Source organism: Danio rerio, chromosome 3 (assembly GCF_049306965.1).
Source record: "Danio rerio strain Tuebingen ecotype United States chromosome 3, GRCz12tu, whole genome shotgun sequence".
NCBI lineage: Eukaryota > Metazoa > Chordata > Actinopteri > Cypriniformes > Danionidae > Danio > Danio rerio.
In genome coordinates this window covers 18,443,816-18,471,476 of record NC_133178.1, presented here as the reverse complement: position 1 = coordinate 18,471,476, position 27,661 = coordinate 18,443,816, and the positions used below count along the sequence as shown (strand labels likewise).

The following is a 27,661-nucleotide window of genomic DNA, read 5'->3' as shown; positions in this document are numbered from 1 at the left end:
TTGAAGGCAGAGGAAAACAGTGATTAGTTCTGAGAAAATGAAACGGATAAAAGATGGTTTTGTTGTACTGGTCGAATTGTATATTAAAAAAAAAATTAATTTAAAAAAAGTGTAAGAGAATTAAGGGAGAGGGTGTTGTCCTGTAGCTACACATACTCAGTGATCACAAAATAGTCTAAATGCATTTTATTTGAGAAAATACTTTTTTTAAATAACCACCAACCATTAACAATCTTCAGCATGTCATTTTAAAGAAAAGTATTAAATTAAAAGGGACAATTAATTAACAATGCAAGTCTTTGACTACCAGAAACTGTTTTATTGATATAAATTTACCTTTTTATTTACAACTGAGAGCTTACAATTTACAAACCGTTTATTTTTTTGTCAAGAATGACAATTCTTTCTATCACCCTGCAATGAAATTTGACACCCAGTCAAATGTGAGAGAGACCATTCTGATAATACCAAAGCAACTACAAGAACATCAACGAAAGAAGCTATGTGGCAAGGAATTGCAAAGAAATTAGACTAGATGGCAAGTATTTATTTATTTATAATAATTACAATTATTTATTACACTCATAAGCACAAATAGTTTGTTTCTTGTGTAAAACCGAAGTTTGTATTTTTTACGGTTGTTTATTGTGCAGCGAACGAGGTAAAAGCCAAACAGAAAAAGTAATGAAATACAATAAAACACAAACAAGTAAAATCATGGTGAGTGTCAGTGATCAGGGCTCTTAAAAAGTGCATTATTGTGTACAGAACCACATCATTTGTTGGCATGAATTTGCCATAAGCAAGCAACTGTTTTATGTTCAGTGTGAATGGACAGTTCGTCTGTAATTCGCCTTGCTTTATTTCATTGTGCTCAGGATAAGAAAGCCTTAATGGTTGGTGTGATATCCTGCCCAAGCCATCAAGATGAAGTTAAATACTGAATACCATCCTTGAGCACTTCAGATTTGATTCAAGCTTACAAAGGCAAGCTATTATCTCCCATGATTTAACTTGGATAGATTAACTGTTCTGAATCGGAGCAGTCAAACTGAACTGTAAGTGAGCTATTCCAGCGTTATGCATGTGACATTTGCAGTAAAATCTCAAAACATAAATACATAGAGAAAGTAAATGGTAAAATTAGATAGAAACATCTGTTTGTATTTTCCAAAACAATATATTTTTTGCATTCATGAGGAAAAGACTTCATTGTGGATGTGACATCTCTCCGTTATGGTGTGACGGATGTGACATTGGCACATGTGTGATTTTGGTAAATCAAATATAATTGTTACAACATATAACACTTATTAAAGGCTCAATAGAATGGTTCAGGATGAGACTAAACACATTGCTAATTAATTTTGAGCAACACCAGTCATCTTTTATTAAAGCTGCAACTTTAATTCATAACACGAAATCAAAACTTTGTTTGGGTTCAGTTTAAATTGACATTAGGATTCAATTTTCAGTAGAGCAGTCAATTGTGCATCACTAAATGGGACACCAACTAAACTTGGCAGTTAGATCTTTTTGTCCTGACTAAAGGTAATAAGGTAATAATAACACACATGAGCTTTTGTGGAAAAAAATAAATTATAAAACATCAGTTTGGATGAGACAGCCAGGCAAAGCATAAGGAAAAATCCACTTAACATGCAACTTAATTAGGGATGCACTGATACCATTTTTTTTTGGAACCCGATACCAAAATTCTGAACATCAACTGATACAGATTCAATCCCGATACTGTGCCTTTTTTTTTTTTTTTTTTTTTTACATTATACAGTTTCTATAGTCCTGGCGATAAACTCAAATAATAGATCACCTTTAGTAAAACTAATAAACCTAATAAATTATGCTACATTATTCGAGCATTTGTTATGACATTGATATGATCTGTTGTGGTCCAGCTTATGTTTCATTTGTTAATATTAACATTTTTCTTTGAAATCTGTAATAGGCAACCACTACTGACACTAATCACTGGTAAAATACCCAACCTTTAAGCAAAGCCTGATATTGTCCAGGTTTGATGCAGACTAAACTGTCTGGGGCCAGATTTTCTTTCCCTTGCCTAAATTCGCTGTAAAAAAAAAAAAGGTCCACTTATATGCTTCAGTGACAAAACACAAACTGGTTTGTTAAATAAAATATTATTATAAATAAAATTACAGTGAAATATTCACAGTTTCAGAGTAGCCTATATTAGGCTAAATTATTTTCTTTTATTGACAATCCATACTGCGCCCGTCAGTTTACTTTTATTAATTTAATCAACTACTTTGACCATAATAAGCCAAGTTTTACAAACTATTCACAGCACTGAAAGTATTCCCCTCGGAAAATAATAAACTCAGTCGAAGGGATGAGAAAATAGAAAGCCATTGTGAGAATAATTTTTGCACAGCCAATGTGTGAATAAAGCGATTGATGCATCACTGAGACACAGCGCACAGTTCTCTGGTACCTGGAGACATTTCCAAAACGGCAGCAAAAAGGGAAGATAGTGCGTTAAGGATCAGTCCAATGTCTTATTGAGCCTTTTCTAATTGATAATTTCAAGTAGGGCTACTTTGTGTGTGAAGAGCATGTAATAACCCTCTTCAAAACTCCAGTGTTGTGAATGCGATCTGCTGATCTAACATACACAACGCAACATGATTTTAAAACAGCAGTGAACTTCTTGTTGCAGGTTAAAATGAAGCCATTTAATGCAAAACTAAATGCATTTCTCCACCGATTACGTATCTTAACAGGAACAAATAGTCTTGCATTAAGTTTTCGTGTTGTCATATATGAACGCAGTTTGAACTGTGAATGCATGGAAAATGATTGAGAGGCACAGCAGAGGGAAGTGCTGAATTGGACATGAATTTAACCACTTGAATATTCATCTGTGCTTTACATTAAACTATAGAATGGCTTCAGAACATTTGGGATACAGTAGGCCTACATGACAACTTTTGTTGGCTTATAAATTACACAGAATATAGTGCACCCGCAAGATTGGATTTGGATCGGTACCATTTGGCCGATACCCGATCCAGCAAAAATATGCGGTATAGAACCGATATCTGATCCAAGTATCGGGATGGGTGCATCCCTAAAAACTTAATGCATGAAAGCAGACATGCCCTGGCAAACACATGAATAAGCAAAGAAAAGAGAGTGATGGATGAGAACTATTGTGAGGGGGAAATTGTGTGGAATAACAGACTAACATCAACAAGCAGGGATGGGAGCTGTTAATATCGGTTTGAGACTGGACAAACCTTGGCAACTCCGACTCCTGTGAAACGGGCCTCCAGCAGCTCTTGCCTTCGAGGATCCAAGCTGTGCAATTCCTCCATCATGGCTGAGAAGAGAGGAAGAGAGTGTGCATAGCATTATGTAGCCATAGTGATACTGACAGATTGACGGGACAGTAATGTGTGTGACATGTTGAGTCATGTGTCCCCAATACATGTTTTTTTCGAGAGCATTCTGACATTCATGACTCAGCCTCCTTACCAGCACTCATTCAGTCATTAACTCACTCCCACCTAAAAAAACACATCTTATAGACATTATACAGTGAGAGAAAACCAGTGTGACCGTGCATTATTTTCAGACTGATCGATTCATGTCAAATCAACACGTGACCTGCAGTTCATTTAACAAAGAAACATTGATTTTCAATCTATTAGACTTGTTTGCAGGCTAAAAACAAACGCTATCAATGCAAAATCAGCACACTCAAGCAGTGATTATTATCTTAAAGGGTGGCTGATGGGAAAAAAACATAAATAGTCAATAAAACCCGAACAACTCTAACGTTATATACTTCCCAACAATAGCCAAACCTCTCCAACGTTACTAGAGGCCACCATCGATTTATATTTCAACCAAATCTCAACCGTTGCATGTCCGACATGATTTAAACAATTAATTTAACATGATTCACAGGAAATTTTAATCTTGTTTCAGCGTGTTATTTCGATATTACATAATAAATTGCCATGGTTAACGAGTTATCATTCTAGCTCAATCGTTTGATGTTAAACGTTTCATTCAAATAAGCCACAACTTCAAGACAATACGAATAAAATAACATCTTAAGAGGCAAGAATGGATCCACAAAACATCCAAACAAACTTAACTGTTTCTAAATACCGTCTGAGTATCTTTTTTACCCCCGAGTTATGCTTCTATTGTCCGTTGTTTCTATACATCCATGCAATTTCTCCTGCTAGCCTCCTTAAACTTGCACATTTGTCTTTGTACCTGTATTGATGGAGTCTTTTCTCCCGCTTTCCGTTTTATTGGATGTCTTTTCTTCGACCGTTCTCCTCCTCGGGTCTCCCGTCTCGCCCTTTCCGTCTCAGCCAGACATCTCAGCGCTAGGCCACAGCCAAATCCCCGACCCTCGCCAGCGCTTGGTGACTGCTGTGTCGCTGGGGGACGCCAGCTCCGCGCCCTACTGTAGTCCGAGGACTGAAGGACCTCCGAGGCCTTGATATCCCGAACCCGCCTTTCTCCGCTGGCCTTTTTCCGATATCTATTTTCTACTAGATGTGAAGCATGCGGTATCGCTATGTAGATCCACGCTTAATAAATCCCTGCCCAAAACCACGCGATTCGCTTTGAAATTAGTTGTTAGCGGCGAGGCTATGAGATATTTTGTCCCTTGTTTGTCTTCGCTGCTCCGGGTCAGCACCGAACCTGGATCACGCGTCCTGAAATGATAAATCGGCTCTTTAAATACCGTTCCACCCTGATATGTCCTTTTAGAGAGCTTAGACGACACAGACGAAAAGAATCCCTTTTCCAATCAGATTGGCGAAATCAGAATCGATTCGGTTCGGTTCTCAATTTTTTGCAATGTAAACAATAATCGGTAAATCTCATATTTTCTCGTGAGATTGTGCAAGGCATTTCTACCTTTCAACCACGCCCATTTCCACAGGCAAACACTTATCAATGAAAAGAGAATCAATGAATGATGTGCTGTGTAGTGTTATTATGAGCCTTTAAGCAGTGCACGTGCAGCATTATTAAAGACATACTGTCGGTTTAAGTGAGGAAAAGTTTTGCACAGCTTTTAGAGTCAAGAAGTTTAAAATGCTACAAATAATAATAATAATAATACATTAAAATAATACTCAGAATTGTTCAATATATTAATCATTTGCAATGGCTATAGACATTCAACTTATAACATCATAAATAAATGTATCATTTTATTTGGAAAAATAAACTTCATTATTTGAATAAAAAAACACTTTGTAATCCATTTAATCAAGGTGGGCTAAATGTACTTGATTTTGAAAATCGTGTTAAGATATTTCAAAGTCAAGTGGATACAAAATTATATTCGCTCAAAAAAGAAACCATTGTATTACATCCCTAATATTATTTTTGACAAAGTAAGTGGCATTGAATTTCTTCTTAATTACAATTTATTTTAATATTAGTAAGCTTTCCATAAAACTTTCTAATTTTCACAGGCATTGTTATCATGGATGATTATATACAACAGATTATATTTAGGAATTAAAGAGTGAAATTCAATACTTCAAGACATTTTGAAGACTCTTTCCATACATTTTAAGACCGTATAACCACTTTTCAACCAGAAGCACTGGCGAGATTTTAACTTACAGTATTTACTAAATATAATGTCAGAAACTCAAAAACTAAAACATTATTCATAGACTGAATAAAAATGGATTAAATCTACCAAATTCAGCAGGTTGGTGCCTATAGAACTGCAGAAATAATGGTGTTGACTTGGTTACTGCAGTAAACAAAGCAGCATAACGTCAAATCTAGCAGGATTTCATTGATTTCAACACAGCATCCTAATATTCGCAGATTTATTTAGGCAAACCTTAGCATACAACCATACATTTCATAATCCAAAATGATATAAAATTTCTTACCTTGCAAAATAGCAATTAAGACTTTTTAAAAACTTTAAGGGCCTTAAATTTCTCTATATTGAGTTATCAACTTTTAATACTTTTTAAGACTCCACAGACATCCTGTACAAACAATTCTCACCATCACAAATGCTTAATTTGGAATAATAGATGAATTACACACCAAGAACATCTCTTTTTTTAATTAATTGGTTTTAAAATAATATTATGCTAATTTCACAACTTTTAAATAGTAATAGTCATGCGTTTACCTATTTAGAGTTTCTAGAAAATTTCCCCTTTATATACCTGTCGAAGAGTTTATGATAGCAATTTATGGTATTCCCTCAGAGCTTAAGAAATTATTAGAAAATGATATAGTTCAAAATATTAATCTTGAATTGTAAAGTATAAATATAAAAGAAAGAAACTGTAATAATAATGATCTTGGAATGATTTGCCAGATTGTCAGTGTTCCTTCAGCCATTGGAGTTTGGAGATCACAATTTTAAGATGTGAACTGGAACAAGACTTTTAAACTTTTAATTGCAAAATTGTGCTTTCTGTAACGATAAAGAAGAAAGTACTGTTCATTTATTTTATGATTGTATTTATACATGACTGTTTTGCTATGATCCTTTTTGTTAAGCAGAGTATGAATATTGCATTGGAATTTAAATAATTAATGTTTTTTTTTTTATGAGAACACAGTTGACTTTAAAATTTGGTGTGTGTATATATATATATATATATATATATATATATATATATATATATATATATATATATATATATATATATATATATATATATATATATATATATATGGAAACATTTTTATTCATAAATGTAAATGGGCAGTAAAAAAAAAACTAATTTTACTCACTTTAAAATATAGGTCATTACCAATGTGCGACAAAACAAAGGAAAAAATACCAGAGCAAAAAGAACTGTTAATTATCTTAAAGCCTTAAATTTAGATTTTAATAATTGTAATTTCTTTTCTTTTTATATTGTTTTTATTTTGATGTCAATATAATGTTATTTAATTGCAATTAAAAAAAATCATTTAGAGGAAACAAAGGTGTTATCACACATGTATCATTGGCACAAAGCTATGATATATGATTTTAAAAATTATTAATATTGTTGTAGTTATAAACAAACTAATCTTGTTGTTGCAGTGGTCTAATTTTATCTTTTGGACAAATCTTCCTTTTTGAATTTTGTTGCAGTCATGTTCATTCTTGGTAAATAAATTAATAAAACACTGTTTTGTATTTATGACTGATTATTTGAATTACAGCACTGTTCAAATGTATAACAACTCTACACAATATTTATGTAGAGATACATATTAAACATTATAAGCTCAAGAAAATACAGAAAAAACATATTTTTGAACTTCTTAAATTTCTGTAATTTTACACTTATTATTTTTTGTTTTTTTTCGGCAGCTGGGATGCCCAAAAAAGGTCAAATAACAGTTGTAAAATTACGGTAAATATCTGTAATTTAATGGCTGTTATTTAACTTTTTTTTGAACCCTCAGATTTTAGATTTTTAAAATTTGGCCAAATATTGTCCTATGAAAACAAGAAAAAACTTAAATGGAAAGCTTCTTTCAGTTTTTAAATGAGACATGAATAAAAACGTCAAAATATTGACACTTACGACTGGTTTAGTGGTAATTAAAAGTAAACTGAAGTCATGTAAATGAACAAATTGCTAACCATCGAAATATTTTAAATCAGAGCACTAATGTAAAAGCATAAACTTACGTCTACAATATTTTGCAGTTACTTAATATTGTACCAATTCCCATGACCGAGGTTAGAAAATCCCCGAAATGTATTTAAATATTCTCTATAAATATGGAGAAAAAAAAAACAATATTAATAAAAACATTTATGATTGAACGCAAATTTATAGTTTTGTAGTTATTAGTCTATGTCTCATGTTTGTACCTGCTGATTGGTAAAAACAAACAATGAAAAAGCCGATAGTCAGAAAGGGAATTTGCCTTCATTTCATCTGGTTTATTCCTACTAAAAAATTGTCCTTAAAAAAACATCACTCAATGTGATGGACAAACAGTTTAAAGCCCTCAGGTGCATCATGGGAACTCTTGTCCTCTTATTCCCAAGCAGGATACATCAGATACCACTTTGAGCAAACATAAGCACCGTAACCTTGAAGCTCCTGCAGTCTGTCCATCATCTGTAAAACTACGTCACAGATTTGTCATGGTACAGCAATCCAGATGTTCTCCTTCTCTCCAAACAAGCGGTTTTGATGTTAAGTGGGTGCCAGGACCTTGCGATACTTGCACTGAACCCAGACTCTGTACATTGTAAGCTGCTTTCCTCTGTTCACCTGCAATCGTCGATCCACCAAATTCTGCAGCTTCTCCAGACCCGCACTGGAGAACAGATCATGCAGCTCATCTAAAGGGAAAACCACATAGGTAAGAAATAAATAGATACATCTATAAAAGTGTTATCTCTTTTTATTATATTCAGGTCTGCAACCAAAGCTTGTTTATGAAATAGTGGTTTTCTTGTTTCTTAAGAAAAGGCAAGTCTGAACATGCATTTACCTTGTGTGAAAAAGTAGACGCGGGTTCCATCACCTCGAACATAGAAGTTTTCAGACAAGCACCTCCCTGATTGAGCAAAAACAGGCAGCTTATCATCACATACGCATTAAATTCTGTCATGATAGATACAGATTGAAAAGTCAATCAATAGCAGCAATAAATTCAAGTAATAAATAATTACAAAACAGTTTTGTACTAAAGATGAAAAATCATTTTCAAGCATCAAAATACTAAAAATTTACTACAGCTTCATTTTTTTTCAGAAAAATAGCAAGGTACACGTTTACCTTGATTTACAAAAGACAACACAAATTTTAAAAAGTAAGTTTGTATAGCATTTAATAGCATTTAGAATAATTACTTGATTATATAATATTATAAATGTATAATAATGTTTTAGAATTCTTTTAGATACATTAATTAGTAAAGTTTAGAATATCCATGTTGCTTCTTGTCTACACTATAAAATAAAGGTACAAGAGCTGTCACTGGGGTGGTGCCTTATGAGGTACTAATGTACTGTATATATTGGTACCTTAAAGCTATTTATTAGTACCAAAAAAATTCAAGAGGTACCCTTTTGTATTTATTAGGTACTAATGAGCGCCCTTGAGGTATGAATAAGGACCGTTTCAAAAAGGTACCACCCCATTGACAGCTCTTGTACCTTTATTTCTGAGAGTGCACACAAATATCTGGAACACTGTTTTATCTATATTTTGACATTATATTTGCACAAAAGTAATTTGACAACGTTGACATTTATTTATATAGAACATGCTTTTTTTTTTTATTATTCGATTTGTTGCCGACACTAAAATGGCACATCTTGTTTTTGACCCATAAAGAGTACGATCTCCATAAAAGATTAAAACTAACCATATGATTTTGTTAGCTCACATCTCATTAAAAAACAAACAATTGTTTGCCCTTGTAAGCTGAAAAAGCACTTCCTATTTGTTTTCAGTTAATTTATCAGATTATGTGATTTTGAGATAATGGGCGTGGCTGTCAGTTTTGACAACAAACAGTAATGGTAAGCAGGAAGAGTCTGTTAGGTTGTAATAACCCTCCCTAATCCCCTTTCCCAGTCTTTCTGAATGAAACTCACATTACTACATCCATTCAGCCTGCTGTAGAAAAAACAAGCCACGATACTGTTTACTCATTTAATATTCCATTTCTCTAGAAACTGCATCACATTATGATAAGAATAACAATCACAGCTTCTGGTAAACAGGGAATTTATAAGTCTCTCAATTTAAAAAAATAACTAAGTCAGTGACTTCATGTAAAATATCTCATTTGACACTTTCATTTAATTTCACCTCATCTTCTGATAGCAATACAGCAATGCTGAGTGCAACTTTTAATTAAAATAACATTACAGCAGCTCTACAGACTTTACTGTTAAATAGAGGTCTCTCATAGCAAATCCAATGATGCAGGTAGTGATGATTCTCCCCAGCCAATCAGTTTCAGCAGTGTTTAAATGTGACATTTTTGTAAATGTACGACTTGCTTGGAACCTCAGCCAAGGTAGTACTAAAAATAAAAGTGCATGCTGTTTGATTTATAAATGTGTTGTATGGAAAAAAAAGGTGTGGAAATTTGCATACGCCACTTCCCATGCAAAAGTTGAAATCTATAGACCTTTTTCATGAAACGCCAAAATTTTCCATTATGCTTTGCATGTATGCGTGAGCAGAATGCTTCAAACTTCCGGTTGGCAGCTTGATGTGTATATAGTCCCATTTAGACAGCTTTGAAACGATAGTTTTAATCTATTTTACATCTTTGAACTAATACAGCTGTTGATCAGTACTTCACAAACGTATTTCACAAAAATGTTTGACCCAAAGGTGAATAGAATATCAAAGTCGAGTAAAGGAAGTCGAGCCTTCCTATTTATGGCTCTAAAACTCTGGAATAGCCTTCCTGATAATGTCCGAGGCTCAGACACACTCTCCCAATTCAAAGCTAGATTAAAAACCTATCTGTTTAGTAAAGCATACACTCTCTGTGCATCACTTAGCGGGTTCCACACAGGTTTCTGCATCTTTTTTATATACACTATGAACAGCAGCTAAGCTAATTATTCTCTTTTTTCTCCATTTTCACCTGGGGATACTCTTCCCGAGGCCCTCAGACTATGCAGAGTCACTGATTCGATCCAAGACCAGCGACGAGATGATCCCAAGGTTTCCATATCCTGGACCAGGCCGTATCCTGAGCAGCTGCTGCGCTGGTCATGGAGGAGTGGAGATTATGAGACTGATTCCAGTGATGCTCCAGGGACAGACGAGTCTTCGCTGAGGACAGCTTTCAGCCTCCGCCACTGAGACTTCAGCTCTGCACAAGACGTTTGGCCAGCGGAGAAATTAAAATGGCCGTGCCCAACAGAGTCTGGTTTCTCTCAAGGTTTTTTTTTTTTCTTCACTTTTGCCAATCGCTGAAGTTTTTTTTCCCTCTCCACTGTCTCCTCTAGCTTGCATGGTTTGGGATCGATAAACCACACGGAAGTAAGCAAAACTGAACTGAACTTCAACACTAAAAAAACTGAACTACACTGTTCCAATTTACTATGACCATTTATGTGAAGCTGCTTTGACACAATCTACATTGTAAAAGCGCTATACAAATAAAGGTGAATTGAATGTCCTGTCCCACTAAAACACTGATTATAAGACTGGTACAAAGTTAAATAAAGTGGAAATGACAGAAAAACACATATTGTGGTAAATACTACACAATACAAATACCACACAATAATAAATGAAACATAAATGGCTCCCGATTACAGTCAACATGCAAATCAGCCAGCATAGTATCAGTCACATACTTTTATTGGGAATCTTTGGAAATTGCATGGCTTACATGCCTGTTAAGTTTCATGCCAGTAACATGGTTTGGTCTATAATGCAGGCATGTATTGTGTGTGATGTGTGTGTGCATTGAAGAGCCCACTGAGCACAATATAACAGCTGACAGGTCGGGAACACTGAAGCTATATTTCAACATCTTATCTAAAGGCCGACACTAAATTAGGAGAATGTTTTTCTCTCGCGCTTGAGCCACATCTGACAGAAGTACAATGTTGTGCATCACAAAAACGTGAGCCACTCAAAACGTTACTTTTGGACAATTGCAGTTGAGAAACGCTGTAAACGGACGTTCTAAGGATCCTACTAGAGGATGCAGATCGTTTTAGCGCCCTCCATGCAGGAACGAAGAAAAGGGTCTATAAAAAACAAACTTAATAGGATAACGTGCAAAGCTGTAAGTAATCATATTAAAATTAAATATCGACTCAACTGAACTACTTTATATCATCATATGAGCAATAATCATTATTATTAAATAATTCTGGTATACATCCTTTAACAACGGCGGTGTACAGTTCAGTATAAGTCTTGGAATTGTATAAACAATGACGAAAAAAATTAACCAAAAGAAACAATCTTTGCCGAAGATGGATCCGAACCCAGTTCTCTTGGGTCAGTACTCTGTGACGTAACTACTAGGTCATGTGACTAATTAAAAAACACTTTAAAAAAAAAAAAACCTTTAGGAGAGTTTCTATGCAAATTTTATAAATCCGACCCCTGGATCTATACCGAGTGGAAAAAAAAAGAAGATCTGTACCAAACTGAAATGGACCATATCATCAAAGTCGAAGTCAAAAAATGTTAATAGTCAAAGGCACTGACACTACAAATACGAAAATATGTATCTTAAACTAGGATTTAAGATTTTACACTTTTAAATGAAAGAATAAAATGCAAGATAACTCAAGGTTCCTTTGTGATTTTCTTTTCACAAGGTCAAAACATTTACCTTTTTTGAAACGTAGCTGTGCCATGTCATATCGGCCATAGTCTCTCAATAACAACACTCCTCCGGGTTTCAGCAATCGTCCCAATCTATTGATAGACTTTTGCATCCTGGAAAACATGGATTAAGAAGTTAAAGCATGAAGAGGGCAGGCAGTGATATTTAATGAAAGATGTGGACAGATCGCTCTGTTATACTTATTTGATAACAACTGGCTGACTGTTCCTTCCCTGATTATCTTTTTTTATGATTCGTTACTTTTCAAATAAAAAAATAAATGGTCATGAAATTGTGGCTTCAGTTAAAAATGTTATTACAGTATGTGGAACAACTAGACATAAGAAACATCAGTTTGGCCAAAGAAAATGATACAGAATGCAGTAAATGTGAACAGAATCGATGAATTCATAGAATTTGCCAATTTAATAAATGTAAAACAGTGCTGTACATAAAAAAATAAAAAACAGGACTGATGTCTGTAAATATTTCTAAAAATAGACCACTTCAATATGAAGTAAGCATGTCCTGGTGAATGCATGCCACCGTCTTTCCCACATTTACTCAAATTACATGTAAAATTGGTGGTATTTTCAGCATCAGAGTTTATTTGAGGAAACACTTTTGTCATTGTGTACACACAGAAATTCAAAGCCTTTACAACAATCCTTTAAAATAAAAGTTCACTTTAACAAAGAAAGACACGATAAAACATTTTTGCAGAGTAAAATCTATTTCTAAAATAATAATGATAATATTATTGAAATTGTGTTTTAGATAAATTATTACCCAACTGTTTTTCTCTAAATAAAATGGCATTTGAGGGGAAATAGTCATAAGGCATTACAAGATATTTGTAATAAATATTTACATATTTTTCTCTATAAAGAAAACCTGAATACATATCACAATATCAATTAATTGAACATGAGTATTAAAAAATAAAAAATAAAATAAATACAAAACTTTTATCATCTACCAGTTTCAATGGTTATTCTGAATTTTTACTTGAATTCAATAATAATAATAATAATAATAATAATAATAATAATAATAATAATAATAATAATAATAATAATAATATTAATAACAACAATAACAACATTAATAATAAGTGCCTCAAGTGACAGGCATTTCTTGTGCTTCTATCATAATACAAAAAACTGTCAGTATTAAGTTAAACAAATTCATATATTGTATGTGCATGTGTATTTGATTTTTAATTAACAAATGATTCATAACAATAACAAATGACATACACTGTATTTAAATAATGTTAGGGGGACTTTGAGGTTAAAATGTTACATTTAAAAAAACTGTTACACTTAAACTTCTTAAATAGTGGATTGCTCAGCTACTGTGCCAATAACACTTACTTCTCAGGGTGCAGAGCGGACAGCACAAATATGAGGACGATGACGTCCAGACTGTGATCTGGCATGGGATACTCTCCAGATTCATCACTCATATCATGGACAAATGCATGACAGCGTGATGGGTCATACTCAGGATTTGACTGCCAAAAAACTAAAATGTATCAAAACATGCATAAAGACAACCAGTTATTATTCGAGGACACATATTGCTCAATTCCTGTCACTTACTTTGACGAGGTCTACAGCTGTGCTGGAGAAATCACAACAGTAAACAAAGAGTCCTGGGTCACTGTAAGGCAGGAAGGAAAATAAGCATTTTATGCACATAAAAGGTAAACTCTGCTTGGATTATATCTGGACTCACTTGTTGGTTTTTAAGATGGGAAAGACTGTATTGCCTACTCCACAGCCCACCTGAAGACCCCCAAACACACACACACGCACAAAAGGTGTTATTACAATAGTCACAATAGGGTTTCTGCAGGTTTTAATAACTGAAAATGTAAGAAATTTCTGAGACCATTATAGATGAACTATAACACACATACCGATATTGGTCTTATTCATAGTAATAATAGAGCAAAATATATTTGGACTAGGCAGGCAAAGAACTTTACAAAAACATGCTTAAAATATGCAAAAATGCATTCTTAAGCACGGTGTCGTATTAGTGGGACATTAAAAAAATTTAATATTACAAGATTATTGTTGGAAAATTTTGGGAATAAAGTAGAAATGTTGCAAGAAAAGAGTGGTGATATTATGAGTGAAGTCGAAATATATTACATTAATAATGTTTTTATTAATTTATGCTTTGTTCAAAGCTGTATTTTTTCCCTTGCTTATTAATTGCATCCAAATTTGATTATTTACTAAATATATTTGAGTGTACTGTGAATATTTTTGTATTAATATATGCATGACTATATTCATTTGTGTTTGTGATTATACAGTTAAAGTCAGAATTATTAGCCCCCGTTTTTTTCCCCCAATTTCTGTTTAACAGAGATTTTTTTCAACACAATTACAAAACATAATATTTTAATAACTCATCTCTAATAACTGATTTATTTTCTCTTTGCCATGATATTTGAATAGATATTTTTCAAGACACTTCTATACAGCTTAAAATGACATTTAAAGGCTTAACTAGGTAATTATGTTAACTAGGCAGGTTAGGGTAATTACGCAAGATTTTGTATAATGATGGTTTGTTCTGCAGACTATCAAAAAATATATAGCTTAAAGGGGCTAATAATTTTGACCTTAATTTATTTATTTTTTTATTAAAAACTGCTTTTATTCTAGCCGAAATAAAACAAATAAGACTGTCTCCAGAAGAAAAAATATTATCTGACATACTGTGAAAATTTCCTTGCTTTGTTAGACATCATGCTGGAAATATTTAAAAAATATATATTTCACATGCATCACTGCGTTCACTTTTGACCTAGAATACAATATATCAAGTTTTTAAGGACATCAATTGTGATTTTTTTTTTACTTTTCAAGAACCAGCAGAAACTCTGTAATACTTTCCTAGCATACTCACTCTTATTGCCCATAATGTAAGCCATTGGTGAGTAAATTAGCAGTATTTCCATTCATAGCTGCAAAAATATGCTAATAAAACAAAGCTTGCTTTTTATCCCATGTGTAACAGAAAACAAAAATGACCCTGCCTGGGAAACAAAATACCTGGGTGCAAGATACCAAATATACAATTTGACCTCTATTCTTGGAAATTACTATAATTATTTTCCAACACAATAAATTACATACACAGAGTTACATAAGCACATAGAATAAAGCATTTACATTATCTTGCTATATGATACCTGACATTTAAAAAAAAAAAAAGATTTTGTGAAGCTCAGCACATGACTTTTGGCCAGCGGAGAAATTAAAATGGTCGTGCCGAACTGAGTCTGGTTCTCTCAAGGTTTTTTTCTTCACTCTCCTATCAGGTGAAATTTTTTTTTCCCTCTCCGCTGTCGCCACTGGCTCGCATGGTTCAGGATTGGTAGAGCTATGCATCGATGAATTTGCTCTTCAGTGTCTAAACTCTCAGTAATGATTTTAAATCACACTGAACTGAGCTGAGCTAAACTGAACTGAACTTAAACACTAAAAACTGAACTACACTGTTCCAGTTACTATGACCATTAATGTGAAGCTGCTTTGACACAATCCACATTGTAAAAGCGCTATACAAATAAAGCTGAATTAAATTGAATGATTCCTGACATTTACATCCAGAATGTTTTTAATGCAACATCCCAAAATACATGGATGAAAACACAGCTAGATGACACTGGGCTCCATTGACTTTCACTGAATGAAAAAAAAAGGCAACTGGAACATTTTTCAAAATATTTATTTTTTAGTTCTTTGCAAGACTATTAAACAGCAGCAGATTTTTGGTTGACCGATTAAAATTTTTAAATGTGTCTGCTGCATTGCAAAACTCACCTCCAGGATGCGATAGGATGCAGAGGCTCCAGGAAATTCATCATGTGTGTGATTCGAGGAAACATCTTCACCATTTAACATGTGTTCCAGGCTTTCCTTCTCCTCAGCACCCCGTAAATGCTTTTGCTGAGGTGCAAGCTCGGGGAACTCTGTAAAGAGCCAGTGACGATCCTTGAAGAAGCGGTTCTCGTGAATGGTGTAAAAGTCATTCCAGTATTCATTGGCCCTGTCGTCAAACTCCTCTAGAAATAGAGAAGCAAATAAAGAGATGATTTACCATAAGGAAAAAAATACTTAGTAAGCAAGCAGGTTTGACTTTACTAGTAAATACATGTTTTTAATAGTATGATAATGTTCACACATCCTTATTAAAATACCGGTTAAATATGCTATGTTTAGATAACCTTAAGTGTTTTTGACTGTCTGTGCTGATGACATTTTTCTTTATATTTGAGTAACAGGCTTAAATGGATGGCCATAAAGTAGATAAATAAATTCCAAATATGTTGATAAATTTATAAATACAAATTTAAAGTTTATTGTTTTTTTGCATGGCAATACCAAGATTGAATTAATGCAGAAATTACATCCATACACCAATTTAAAATACCAGGAAATGCTAAATAAAAAATAAACAAACTATCCAACAAAATGTATTCCAAGTAAACCATTCTAAAATATACAAGGTTGCAGCAATAAACACTATTTGACAATACTATTTCTTTGTAAATTGCTTTTAAACCCAGTTTATCTTTGATCTAAAGTGTTCTATATGATATCTAATTTAGGTTGTACATTTGTAATTATTAAAATAACTGAAACTAAAACCTAAAGATAAATTATAGACATACAGAAAAAACTATAAGTAACAAAATGACAAAGGTGTGCAATATAAAATAAAAAGCTGAAAAAAATAAACAAAACAAACGCAATAAATAACAGCAAATAAAACATCCTAAAATGACATTAGGTACCACAAAGTACCACACAAAAAAGGCCCACACCTTGTTTTTCTGCTGGGAGAGGTTGACTGTTTTCTTGCACTTTTTTCAAGGCAGCCTCCTCCTGTTCTGCTGACCACTCCACATTATCCCTGAAACACAATTAGACTGAGTGAAGTGGACATAAACCAGGATTTGCAGATATTTGCATCACATACAGAAACTATGACTAGTACTAACCAGAGATGGGACCAAGTCATTGTTTGGCAAGTCACAAGTAAGTCTCAATTCATTGCCCTCAAGTCCCGAGTCAAGTCCCGAGTCAAGACAGGCAAGTCCCGAGTCAAGTCCCGAGTCAAAGGCAACAAGTCTCAAGTCAAGTCCAAAGTCCTGCAGTTTGATTTTCGAGTCTTTTCGAGTCTTTTTAACAGAAAAATAAAATATATACAGATTAGGTATGGTTTTAAGATCTGTATTAATTAAACAAACCTTTTTTTATTAAAGAACATTGCTCAGATATATAAAAATACAAATGCAATTTTCTTAAAAAGCACTGAACAGTGCTGCGTCTCGTCTCCACAGCATAATGCACAAGAACGAGTTCCACCAAAAAAAGACTCCATTTTGCCTCACATCACACAGAAATTGCAGGTCTCCTGCTGTCTAATTCATTAAGTTTAGTTGTGCTATGTTATGTCTTCGGTGATCAACTTGTGATTAACCAAAATTACATAACCTCAATGTGGTAGCAGTAGACCAACTCCTGTATATGCTGCAAAGTTAAATTGAGTGAAATTGGAATTTTGTCAATTGAATCTCGTGTGTGCTAAAGAGATGGAGTTGCAAATCCGTCTAGCAGCAATGTAAAATGGTAGCACATATTGTTAATGAAGTAGGCTACTTCATACAAACAATAAAGTTGTTTTCTTCACATAACATTGAAGAGCTTTGCTCTCTACCTTGTGTGATGCTCGTGCATGGATTTCCTCTGTTTGTGGACAAAACTGATTGCAAGTTCTCAAATTTTCTCTCGCTCTCAAATATGCACTGCTCACACACAAATTATCTTGAGCGCTCTCAGAGATTATATGCAGACTCACAATTTGTGTCGTGTTCCCTCTTCCTTTCATGCTTTTAGATATGATTCATATTGCTGCACTGTTTAATAACAATAACCAAAATACTAAAACAGACTTATATATTAAATGTTTAATCTAATAAACCATAACATTTTTGGTTGTTTTATATGATGAGATATTTTCAGTTTCAAACACTTAAAGACAGAGAATAGACCAGTGGTGCCCCCCTGAAAATTTGCTTAAGGGGGGCCAGAAGAGGCCAGCTACGTCAGTGGCACCAATCAATCCACAATAATTTAGTGGCTGCTATTTATTTATTGAAATATTGCATTGTATTGCATTTATGTAAGTAGATTTAAATAAATAATGTCAACAGCAAAATCATATCGGGGTGGCTAGAGTTTACACAGGGGTAACACCCCTTGTAAAGGGGTTTACACCACTATAAGGCACCTCTGGAATAGATGTTGGATGTAAAGAATACATTTTATTTTAAAAGCATTTAAACAAAAACTAATGCAAGCAGAAATGTAACTGTGATAAAAATAAGGAAACACTTGATAAGGTATTATAGCCTACTGTATTATTCACTCTTCAAATAAATCTCACTATCAATCTCATTTTATCATGGCAGCTAAAATAAAGTAAACTAGTGTCTGCTGGCTTTCACTTTGCTGATGAGATTGTGGAGGACATTTTTCATGTCATCCTCTTCATTTTGAGGAAAGCTGTTCCACAGGGCCCCTGAACACGTATATTGGTATGTACTGTGTTTTGAACAGTAGCCTACTACAGTAAAGAACTTCAATTGATCAGTTGTGGTAATACTATAGTTGCTATGGTAACACAAGTGTAATATAAACAAATTACCCAGTGCTGTATTATTTTACAATATAGGGTATTTTATACTACAAATCACTACACTTTACTGTAGTTAAAACTACACTTTGTATTATTTTATCTGTTCACTATTGGTAATACTACTGTATTATGAAGCATTCATTAACAAGTCGTAAATAATACTAGCCTAAAACATAAGTATAATACAAGTATACAACAAGTATAATACTCAAAAACACTAGAATTTATTAAAGAATTTACCTTAACCTTTTAGTTTTTTGTGTATTGTTAATAAATAGTAAAGCAAGAAAGAAACCATATCAACATTCTTGGAATAACCCTTCGCTAAGCCTCGCCCTCCTTAGTTACTGTTGCTACGCCTGTCAAGCTTTCATGCCTGGCACATCTATTACAGTGTGTATGCGCTGGTGTCAGACATTCCCTAAGGATTTAATTAGTCATTTTTGGCAAACAGGTGAGATATCTGAGAAAGCCAGACAAAAGAGGACTGCAGTATACATTACAGGGGTATATTCACAACATAATAGCAACTGATTAGAAAATAATTTTATCAAAATTGAAGCAAGGTTAGCCTAGCCACCTCATACGCTGAACATTCAACAGCATAGTTCATGCACAGCAGGAGAGGTGAAATGATAAAATAATCTAATAACCTAAGAAACTGATGGATTTGTGCCGAATATTAGCATCATTGACCCATAACAGTGTACAGTACATATTACTGTCAGCATGTTTGTGTGCTCTTTATCCAGTTTTTATTCAAATTTGCAGTTAAGTGGAAGAAAAAAATTGAAATGCACATTAAAGTATAAATAACAGAAGTGAACAAATAGATTTTTCCTACCAGCAAATATTAGTGTATGTATTTATATGCGCTACAATAGCGAGGATTTAAACTAAGCAGTGCTCACAGGGTTCAACGCTAAGGATTTTTTCTACTGGCCCGATCGGGCCAGTGGTTCTGATTTTTACTTGCCCAGCCCAAATTTTCACTGGCCCCACCAAAAAAAAAAAAAGAAGTTAATCGCTATTATACACACACACACACACACACACACACACACACACACACACACACACACACACACACACACACACACACACAGTTGTTTTCAGAATTATTAGTCCCCCTAAATTATTAGCACCCCTGTTTATTTTTTTCCCCAATTTCTATTTAACAGAGAACAGATTTTCTCAGCACATTTCTAAACATAATAGTTTTAATAACTCATCTCTAATAACTGATTTATTTTCTCTTTGCCATGATGACTGTAAATAATATTTTACTAGATATTCTTCAAGACACTTCTATACAGCTTAAAGTGACATTTAAAGGCTTAACTAGGGTAATTAGGTTAACTAGGCAGGTTAGGGTAATTAGGCTAGTTATTGTATAATGATGGTTTGTTTTTGTAGACAGTCTGAAAAACAATTAGCTTAAGAGGCTAATAAATTTTACCTTAAAATGGTTAAAAAAATGTTTTTATTCTAGCCAAAATAAAACAAATAAGATTTTGTTCAGAGGAAAAAATATTATCAGACAAAATATCAACATTTCTTTGCTTTGTTAAACATCATTTAGGAAATATTTTAAAAACAAAAAACAAAAAACAAAAGGGGGCTAATAAATCTGTATATATATTTACGGTAATTTTTAAAATGTTTAAGGAAAACTATTCAGTTCATCAAGGCTATATTTATAAATGTAAAAAAGGTATAATTGTTAAATATTTATTAAAATTTTAAATAACTGCTTTGTTATTGTATTTAGTTTCAAATAAAATAATTACTCCAGACATTATTGATTTTATAACTATTACCATTAATAAATATAATAATAATTAATATTAGTGATTTCTGAAGGATCATATGACTGGAGTAATGAAGCTGAAATCTCATCTTTAAAATCACTGGAATAAATGAATAAATTAAATGATAAAGTACTTTTGAACAGTTATTTTATAGTGCAACATTTCACAATTTGTATTTATGATGAAATAATTGCAGCCCTGGTGAGCAGAAGAAGCTTGTTTTAACATATTTAATCACACTGACCCCAAACTTTTGTGTATTGTGTATAGAATATTTTATAAGTGAAAATGTGCACTTTAATTTTAACAACCCACAGACATCGTCACCAAATACAAATCGAGGTCAGACTTTCTCATATATACAGAGCCTCATTTCAATTGTCAGGTTTTGTAGAAATCGATCAATTGAATTAATCAATCTATTAAAGAAACGTTGACTATAATTCTGTATTTTAGGCTTAAATTATAGAGAGACATAGTAGATGAACCGAGACTGCATCAGATCAATGTAAATCTTTCTTTCGAGCTGTCAGTGCGGAAATGAACAAAAACAACAGGCCTAATACAACATAGGCCTATTATACGATTAAAATATGGAAAAATTAACAGATAGTAATTTCGGTCAATTTTCCTGACGGATAAACCGAGATCAGGCTGGATGAACAGCTCTCGGTAATATTTCAGCATGCTTTCACTTTCGCATTTACCGGTAAGAATGACATCTCGCCCTGCTCATCATTCCCTCTTCATATAGCCGTATATATGGCTATTACACGATCATGATACACTGTGATATAGCCTGGGTCGTTAGTTCGTTGCATTGTTTTGTTTTCTCGCTACAATCGATACGCTCAAAAGGACAGAGACCGCGTCTCATTCAGGCGATCTTGGACTGATTGATTTGGCGCGGAAGCGAGCGCAACTGCTGGATATATGCTAAAAAAACGCGCTAACGGGTGAAACGAGACAGATTCCGAAACAAACGTCTATGTGTGAAAGCACCGTAAGATTGTATTTGCACACAATTGACAGACAGTCGCAGCACGCAGCTCTGGCTCGACCTGGCAGGCAAAAAGGCAGCAGCTGGCCCGATCGAGCCAGTAACATTTTATACACTGGCCCGAGTGTCTCGCACGCTGGCCCCGGGCCATCGGGCAGTCCTTATTGTCGAGCCCTGGCTCATAATATCGAGTGGAAAAAAAGAAAAAGACCGCTGGGAAGCATAACCTGCTTTGTTTTTTTTTTGTTTTTTTTTTAAAGAAACACAGTTTAGATCTGTTTAGGATAAGAGGAGTGTGAGTTATTGCCACCTATCATTGAATGTGAATATCGAAAACAAAACCAACTTAGCTTAACTCCTTTACCGCCCCTCACACAGCTTGATCCACGCTGGCATTTCTCCTCTTGGGCTTTGGTTTTGAAAAGGGAAAAGCGAGTATTGGCTCGATCTCAAGTTCAAATTCAAATTCTCTCTGCGTTCGCTTGACTTTTGTCCACTCCGGCGCCTCATAGTAGTCACGTTGGATACTGTCGAATCAAAACAATCTACCGTGCTTCGATTGGACGTCATGCCGAAAGCGCGCATGCTCACACACACGCGCGCGCATGCTGTCACACACACGCACACATAAACGGGGAGAGAGAGAGAGCGGTCCATGTCAACATACTTTTTTATCGTTGGGCTTTTCATGGGAAGCAGCAAGTCTTTACAAGTCAATAGGGGCAAGTCCTAGTCAAAGTCCAAGTCATTTATGTTCAAGTCCAAGTCGAGTTGCAAGTCTTTTTATATTTTGTCAAGTCGAGTCTAAAGTCATCAAATTCATGACTCGAGTCTGACTCGAGTCCAAGTCACATGACTCGAGTCCACACCTCTGGTACTAACCCACGCTCTATTAAGTCACATCATTCCATATACAGACATACTTCTATAACTCTGTTGACTCTGACGATCGAGCCTAAGGTCCACAGTCACGCAAAAAATCTTGGAGTTACTTTTGACACTGAGTTAAAGTTCGACAAGCAAATAAATTCAGTTGTCAAAAGTGGTTTCTATCAATTAAGGAACATTGCCAAATTGAAGCCTTTTCTGTCTTCTAAACTGTTGGAAACCATCATTAATGTTTTTATTATGTCAAGACTGGATTACTGTAACACTTTGCATTCAGGAGTTTTGCAGGCATCAATTGCAGGCCTGCAGCTGGTTCAAAATGCAGCTGTGAGGCTTTTAACTGGGACAAAAAAAAATTCTAGTAACTCACCAGTTTTATCATCTCTTCACTGGCTCCCAGTACAATTTAGGATTCAATATAAGTTATTACTACGTGTTTTTAAAATTCGGAATGGTCTGGCACCTATTTACATCTCTGAGCTTCTTCACTGGCACACTTCATTGAGGCCAATCAGGTCGGAAACCAAGTTTCAGCAAGTCCCCAAAACATGGTTGAAATCAAGAGGTGACAGGGCTTTTTTCTGCTGCTGTCTGCCGCCTGTGGAATGGTCTGCCTTTACATATCAGGCCATGTTCTTCACTTGGTGCTTTTTAAGTCTCATCTAAAAAATCACCTTCTGTGTCTTGCCTTTTGATTGCAATTAATACATTTTAATCTGTTTTATATATTTTGCTTATTTTTATATATAGGTATAGATTTTGTATGCTGGTCTTTTTGTAAAGCACTTTGGTCAACATCTGTTGTTTTTAAATGTGCTCTATAAATAAAGCAAACAAACAAACAAACAAACAGACTGTAAAAGCTCTTTTTAAACCACTCCATATACGTGAATACACATTTTATTACAATGCAAGTTTTTAGAAATGGCAAGTTTAAATACCCATATTATTAGGCATGGGACGATAACCGTGTTTAAGGTATACTGCGGTTTGGAAAAGTCAAGGTTTTAAAACCGTCCAAATTTTCTGCAATGCCATTCCTAAGGTTTGAGTAAAAAATTTTATTTAGATTTTTTTGTTTTGTTTTTTAGAACAACAGTCCATCTCCAAAGATGCTGTTTTAAATTGTAAAAAAAAAAATCTGTGTTTTTGAAACTAATGAAGACAGCACAAGTCAATAATTCATTTGCATGATTTAGCCTGCATGTTTACTGCTCCAAAATATTTAAAATGTTTCCAAAATTAAAATATACTGTGTACTAAGGGGGGAAAGTTTTTGTTTTTTTACCCAGAAATTTAAAAAGAATATATTTTAGAGCAGTAATCACAATACCGTGAAACAGTGATGTTTAGATCGAAGGTTATCATACAGTCAGAATCTTGTACACCAGCCCATGCCTACATATTTTGCTTTAAATAAGCTTTAAAACTCTTTTAAGTCAAAGGTTTTCACAGGGGGGATTTGGAAAATCTCTTTATTGCTCCACAATTCTCGAAATACTGTGAACACACTTGTTTCACAATTGAGCCAAATTATGCATGAACATATACTTTACAACTTTCACAATATAAATGTTTTTAAAACTTTAAAATTTGCTGAGTGTAAGTGCTATTGAAATGGAGATTTACATTACTCCATGTCCATTCATTACAATGTTCAGACACATATTGATTAAGTGTGACAAATGTACAGTTGAAAGTCTATTTGAATGTTTTCTTTATTGCAGACGTAAAAAAAAACAAAAAAAAAAAAAACAAAACAAAAAAAAAAACAACGAGAAGCCAAAACATCCTTAATATTTCCAGGTTGATTCCCTGCAGTTTACTACAAATACATTTGCCATTAGGTGCTAACGATTTAAAAACAGCTACCATTTACCATCTCAATGTTAAAAAAATCTGAGAGTCAGTCTGACATGTGTGATTAAGGTTAAAGATGCTTTTATATTCGCACATTTCTTAATACGATAATTTCAGAAACGTACTATTTGGAAATTCTAAATAGGGAAAGCAGCCAATGACTTTCAAAGCACAGTAAATTAAATAATGCTAGGGTTGTTTTGAAGACATACATACACAATAATCAAAGTAGCGTGGTAAACAATATAAAGCATTTTGAGGGATGTAAACAAAAACAATAGTCCCAACATATTTCCTGTTGTACATTTAATTTCTATAGCTTCCGAGAATCTAAAAAGAGCCACATATTAATAAATAATGTCACGATAGATGTCTTAACAATACATTATGATTGAATTGCCTCATGTTTCAGTTATGCAAAAGCATGATAACAAGCAGGAAATGTTCATGGGCCAATGACATGACCACACTGAAGTGTAGGAGAGTCACTGTTCAAAAATAAACTAAGTGCGAATATAAAAACAACTTCACCTCGATACCGGTGTGAGTTTCTCCTGTCTGGAGTGTGTGAATGAAACACACAGACAGTCCTACTTACCACGCGTTGTGCTGAAACACCTGTCGCGGGTCTGTGAGGAAGCGAGTGCCAAACTGCGGTCGTTTCTGGGCCTCAGCTGAATTTTCCGTGGCCCCACCGGCAGTTTCTGGCATATTTTCTATGACTGGAGAATCAGCAGCAACAGCAGGAGCAGCCATGATGGACACGCGAACCGGATGCACATGGCTGTTCTGCATGACGTCACTCTCCCCGCCTAGAATTGTTATTTACCAGGAAATGTCGCCACCTCTCGGCTGTCCTGTAAAATTGATTGATTGGCCATTAGAGAGTTTTTTTTCTATTCTCACAGTTTTATTCATTCATTTTCTCTTCGGCTTAGTCCCTCTTGAACCGCCAACTTATCCAGCATATGTTTTATGCAACGGAGAAAACCCACGTGAACATGCAAACTCCACACCGAAATGCCAACTGACCCAGCCGAGGCTCGACCTTCTTGCTGTTTGGCGACAGCGCTGCCCACTGCGCCACCCATTTTCACCATATACACGGTAAAAAAATGTTGGGTTCCACACAATTATTTGAGTTAGGAGAACATGAAGGGATTAAGTTAACTCGTTGGTTTTAACACATTTAAGAGAACTGAACATAAAACAATTAAGTTGTCTGCAGAGAAACTCAAGAATTGTGTTTTTTTTTTCAACTCATTTTAGTTTGAACAAACAGCAAATGTATTTTTATGAGTGTAGATTTTGAAGGATTCGGATTTCTGGATTTTATTATTATGCATTATTATGTATTTATTATTTTTATTTTTTTGTTATCATTCTTTGTTATTATTATTATTATTATTATTATTATTATTATTATTATGTATTTAGTATTATTATTATTATTATGTATTTATTATTATTATTATTATTATTATTTTGTATTGTTTTTATTTGTTATCATTGTTTATTATTATTATTTGTATTATTATGTATTATTATTATTATTATTATTATTATTATTTATATTTATTATTATGCATTATTATGATTTTTATTTATTTTTATTATGCATTATTATGTATTTATTGTTATTATTATTATTATTATTATTATTTTGTATTGTTTTTATTTGTTATCATTATTTATTATTATTATTTGTATTATTATGTATTATGTATTATTATTATTATTATTATTTATATTTATTATTATGCATTATTATGATTTTTATTTATTATTATTATGCATTATTATGTATTTATTATTATTATTATTATTATTATTATTATTATTATTTCTTTGAGAGCTAATAATAAATTAGAGCAAAAAACAAAAGAGACCTCTGCAGCTGCTGCCATGGAAACATCAAATCCAGAAGAGTTCAGTGTAACTCCAGAAGCATATGTCTTGTATCTATGGCAACAAAAGTTTCCGAAGCAGGCAGCTGCTGTATATGCAGGAATGTGTCAAACTAAACCTGGGAGCAGAGTAAAACTGTTTACATTATTTTACATCATGCTTTGCGCTTCATTTTGACACTTATAGGACGTCAAAAGCATTGAAGAGCCTTCCTGTTACAACCTATCCTCCTTAAAAATCTTAAGGACGTTGACACTTTATGCATTAATGAAGCCACTTGTGATTGACGGAGACATATTGTTGATATGATCGTTATTTGTGAATGTGACAGTCTCTTCAAGCCTGGCACACTCACTGCACTCTCTACTGTACGTAAATTCAAGCAACAGGGGATATCGCTAGCAACAGAAAGACCACCTTGACAACAGGACCCTTAGGACAAAAAATAGACCAGATATGACAGGTTGGGATGTATGTAACAGTTCATAAGTGTATACGAATGTGCAGTGCCTTTGAATAATATTTGACACGTTCAAGTTCTCTTTCTCACCCACTATCTTCCTCTCACTTGGCTTATATAGCTCACAAATCTGAGGAAAGTGGGTTTACTTTTGCCAGTTTTGACTATTATTCTTGTAATTCAGACTTTGTTTGTTTACAATTGGGAGGATCTTGCAATTCTGAGATTAAAAAGTCATTGTTACCTTTTTATTTTGTTGTTGTTATTTTACTTAGTGGAAAAGGCTTCCATATCTAACAATGTAAAAGTCAATGGTAATGGTAACATATGATAAAAATGGCAAGTTGCTAGGTTAGAAGTGTAGGTTTGTTTTTACCGATTTTGACGATTTTCGCTCACAAATAAAAGTACACTGTAAAAAATATAAAAAAAGAGTAGTTTTTGTCTAATTACTATTCTAAATATTTATATATTCTGATATATAATTTTGGGTTTCATTCTTAATTTGTCAACTTTAACTGGCACTTTCACCTTTATTTAGGAACATTTAATGCATGCCCTCCATGACAAACGAGATATTGGATGCGGAACTGCTGGAAGAGTTTAGTTTTAATAGAATATTTGATACTGCATGTATTGAATAATAGGAACAATTTTTTATTATTTTTT

The 27,661-nt window shown here is 33.8% G+C and overlaps 2 protein-coding genes across 3 annotated transcripts in view; both read right to left on the bottom strand.

Moving 5' to 3' along the window:
- The window catches only part of tlk2 (tousled-like kinase 2), a 32,099-nt gene extending 27,206 nt beyond the window's left edge, over window positions 1-4,893 (bottom strand). The window contains exons 1-2 of one of the 2 annotated variants that reach the window (XM_021470140.2): window positions 4,270-4,893; window positions 3,279-3,361 (exon numbers count right to left, since the gene is read on the bottom strand). In XM_021470140.2, the coding sequence (XP_021325815.1) occupies window positions 3,279-3,359 (81 nt within the window). In that variant the 5' untranslated portion in view covers window positions 3,360-3,361; window positions 4,270-4,893. 2 annotated transcript variants of the gene reach the window in all.
- Window positions 4,894-7,927: 3,034 nt separating this feature from the next.
- On the bottom strand, window positions 7,928-25,389 carry mettl2a (methyltransferase 2A, methylcytidine). Its single transcript, NM_001017902.1, is given in 9 exon segments — window positions 7,928-8,353; window positions 8,506-8,571; window positions 12,343-12,449; window positions 13,713-13,852; window positions 13,941-14,001; window positions 14,077-14,126; window positions 16,185-16,426; window positions 17,189-17,277; window positions 25,223-25,389. Coding segments are annotated over 9 exon segments (1,062 nt in total). The 5' UTR covers window positions 25,381-25,389; the 3' UTR covers window positions 7,928-8,204.
- Between the last annotated feature and the right edge of the window lie 2,272 nt (window positions 25,390-27,661).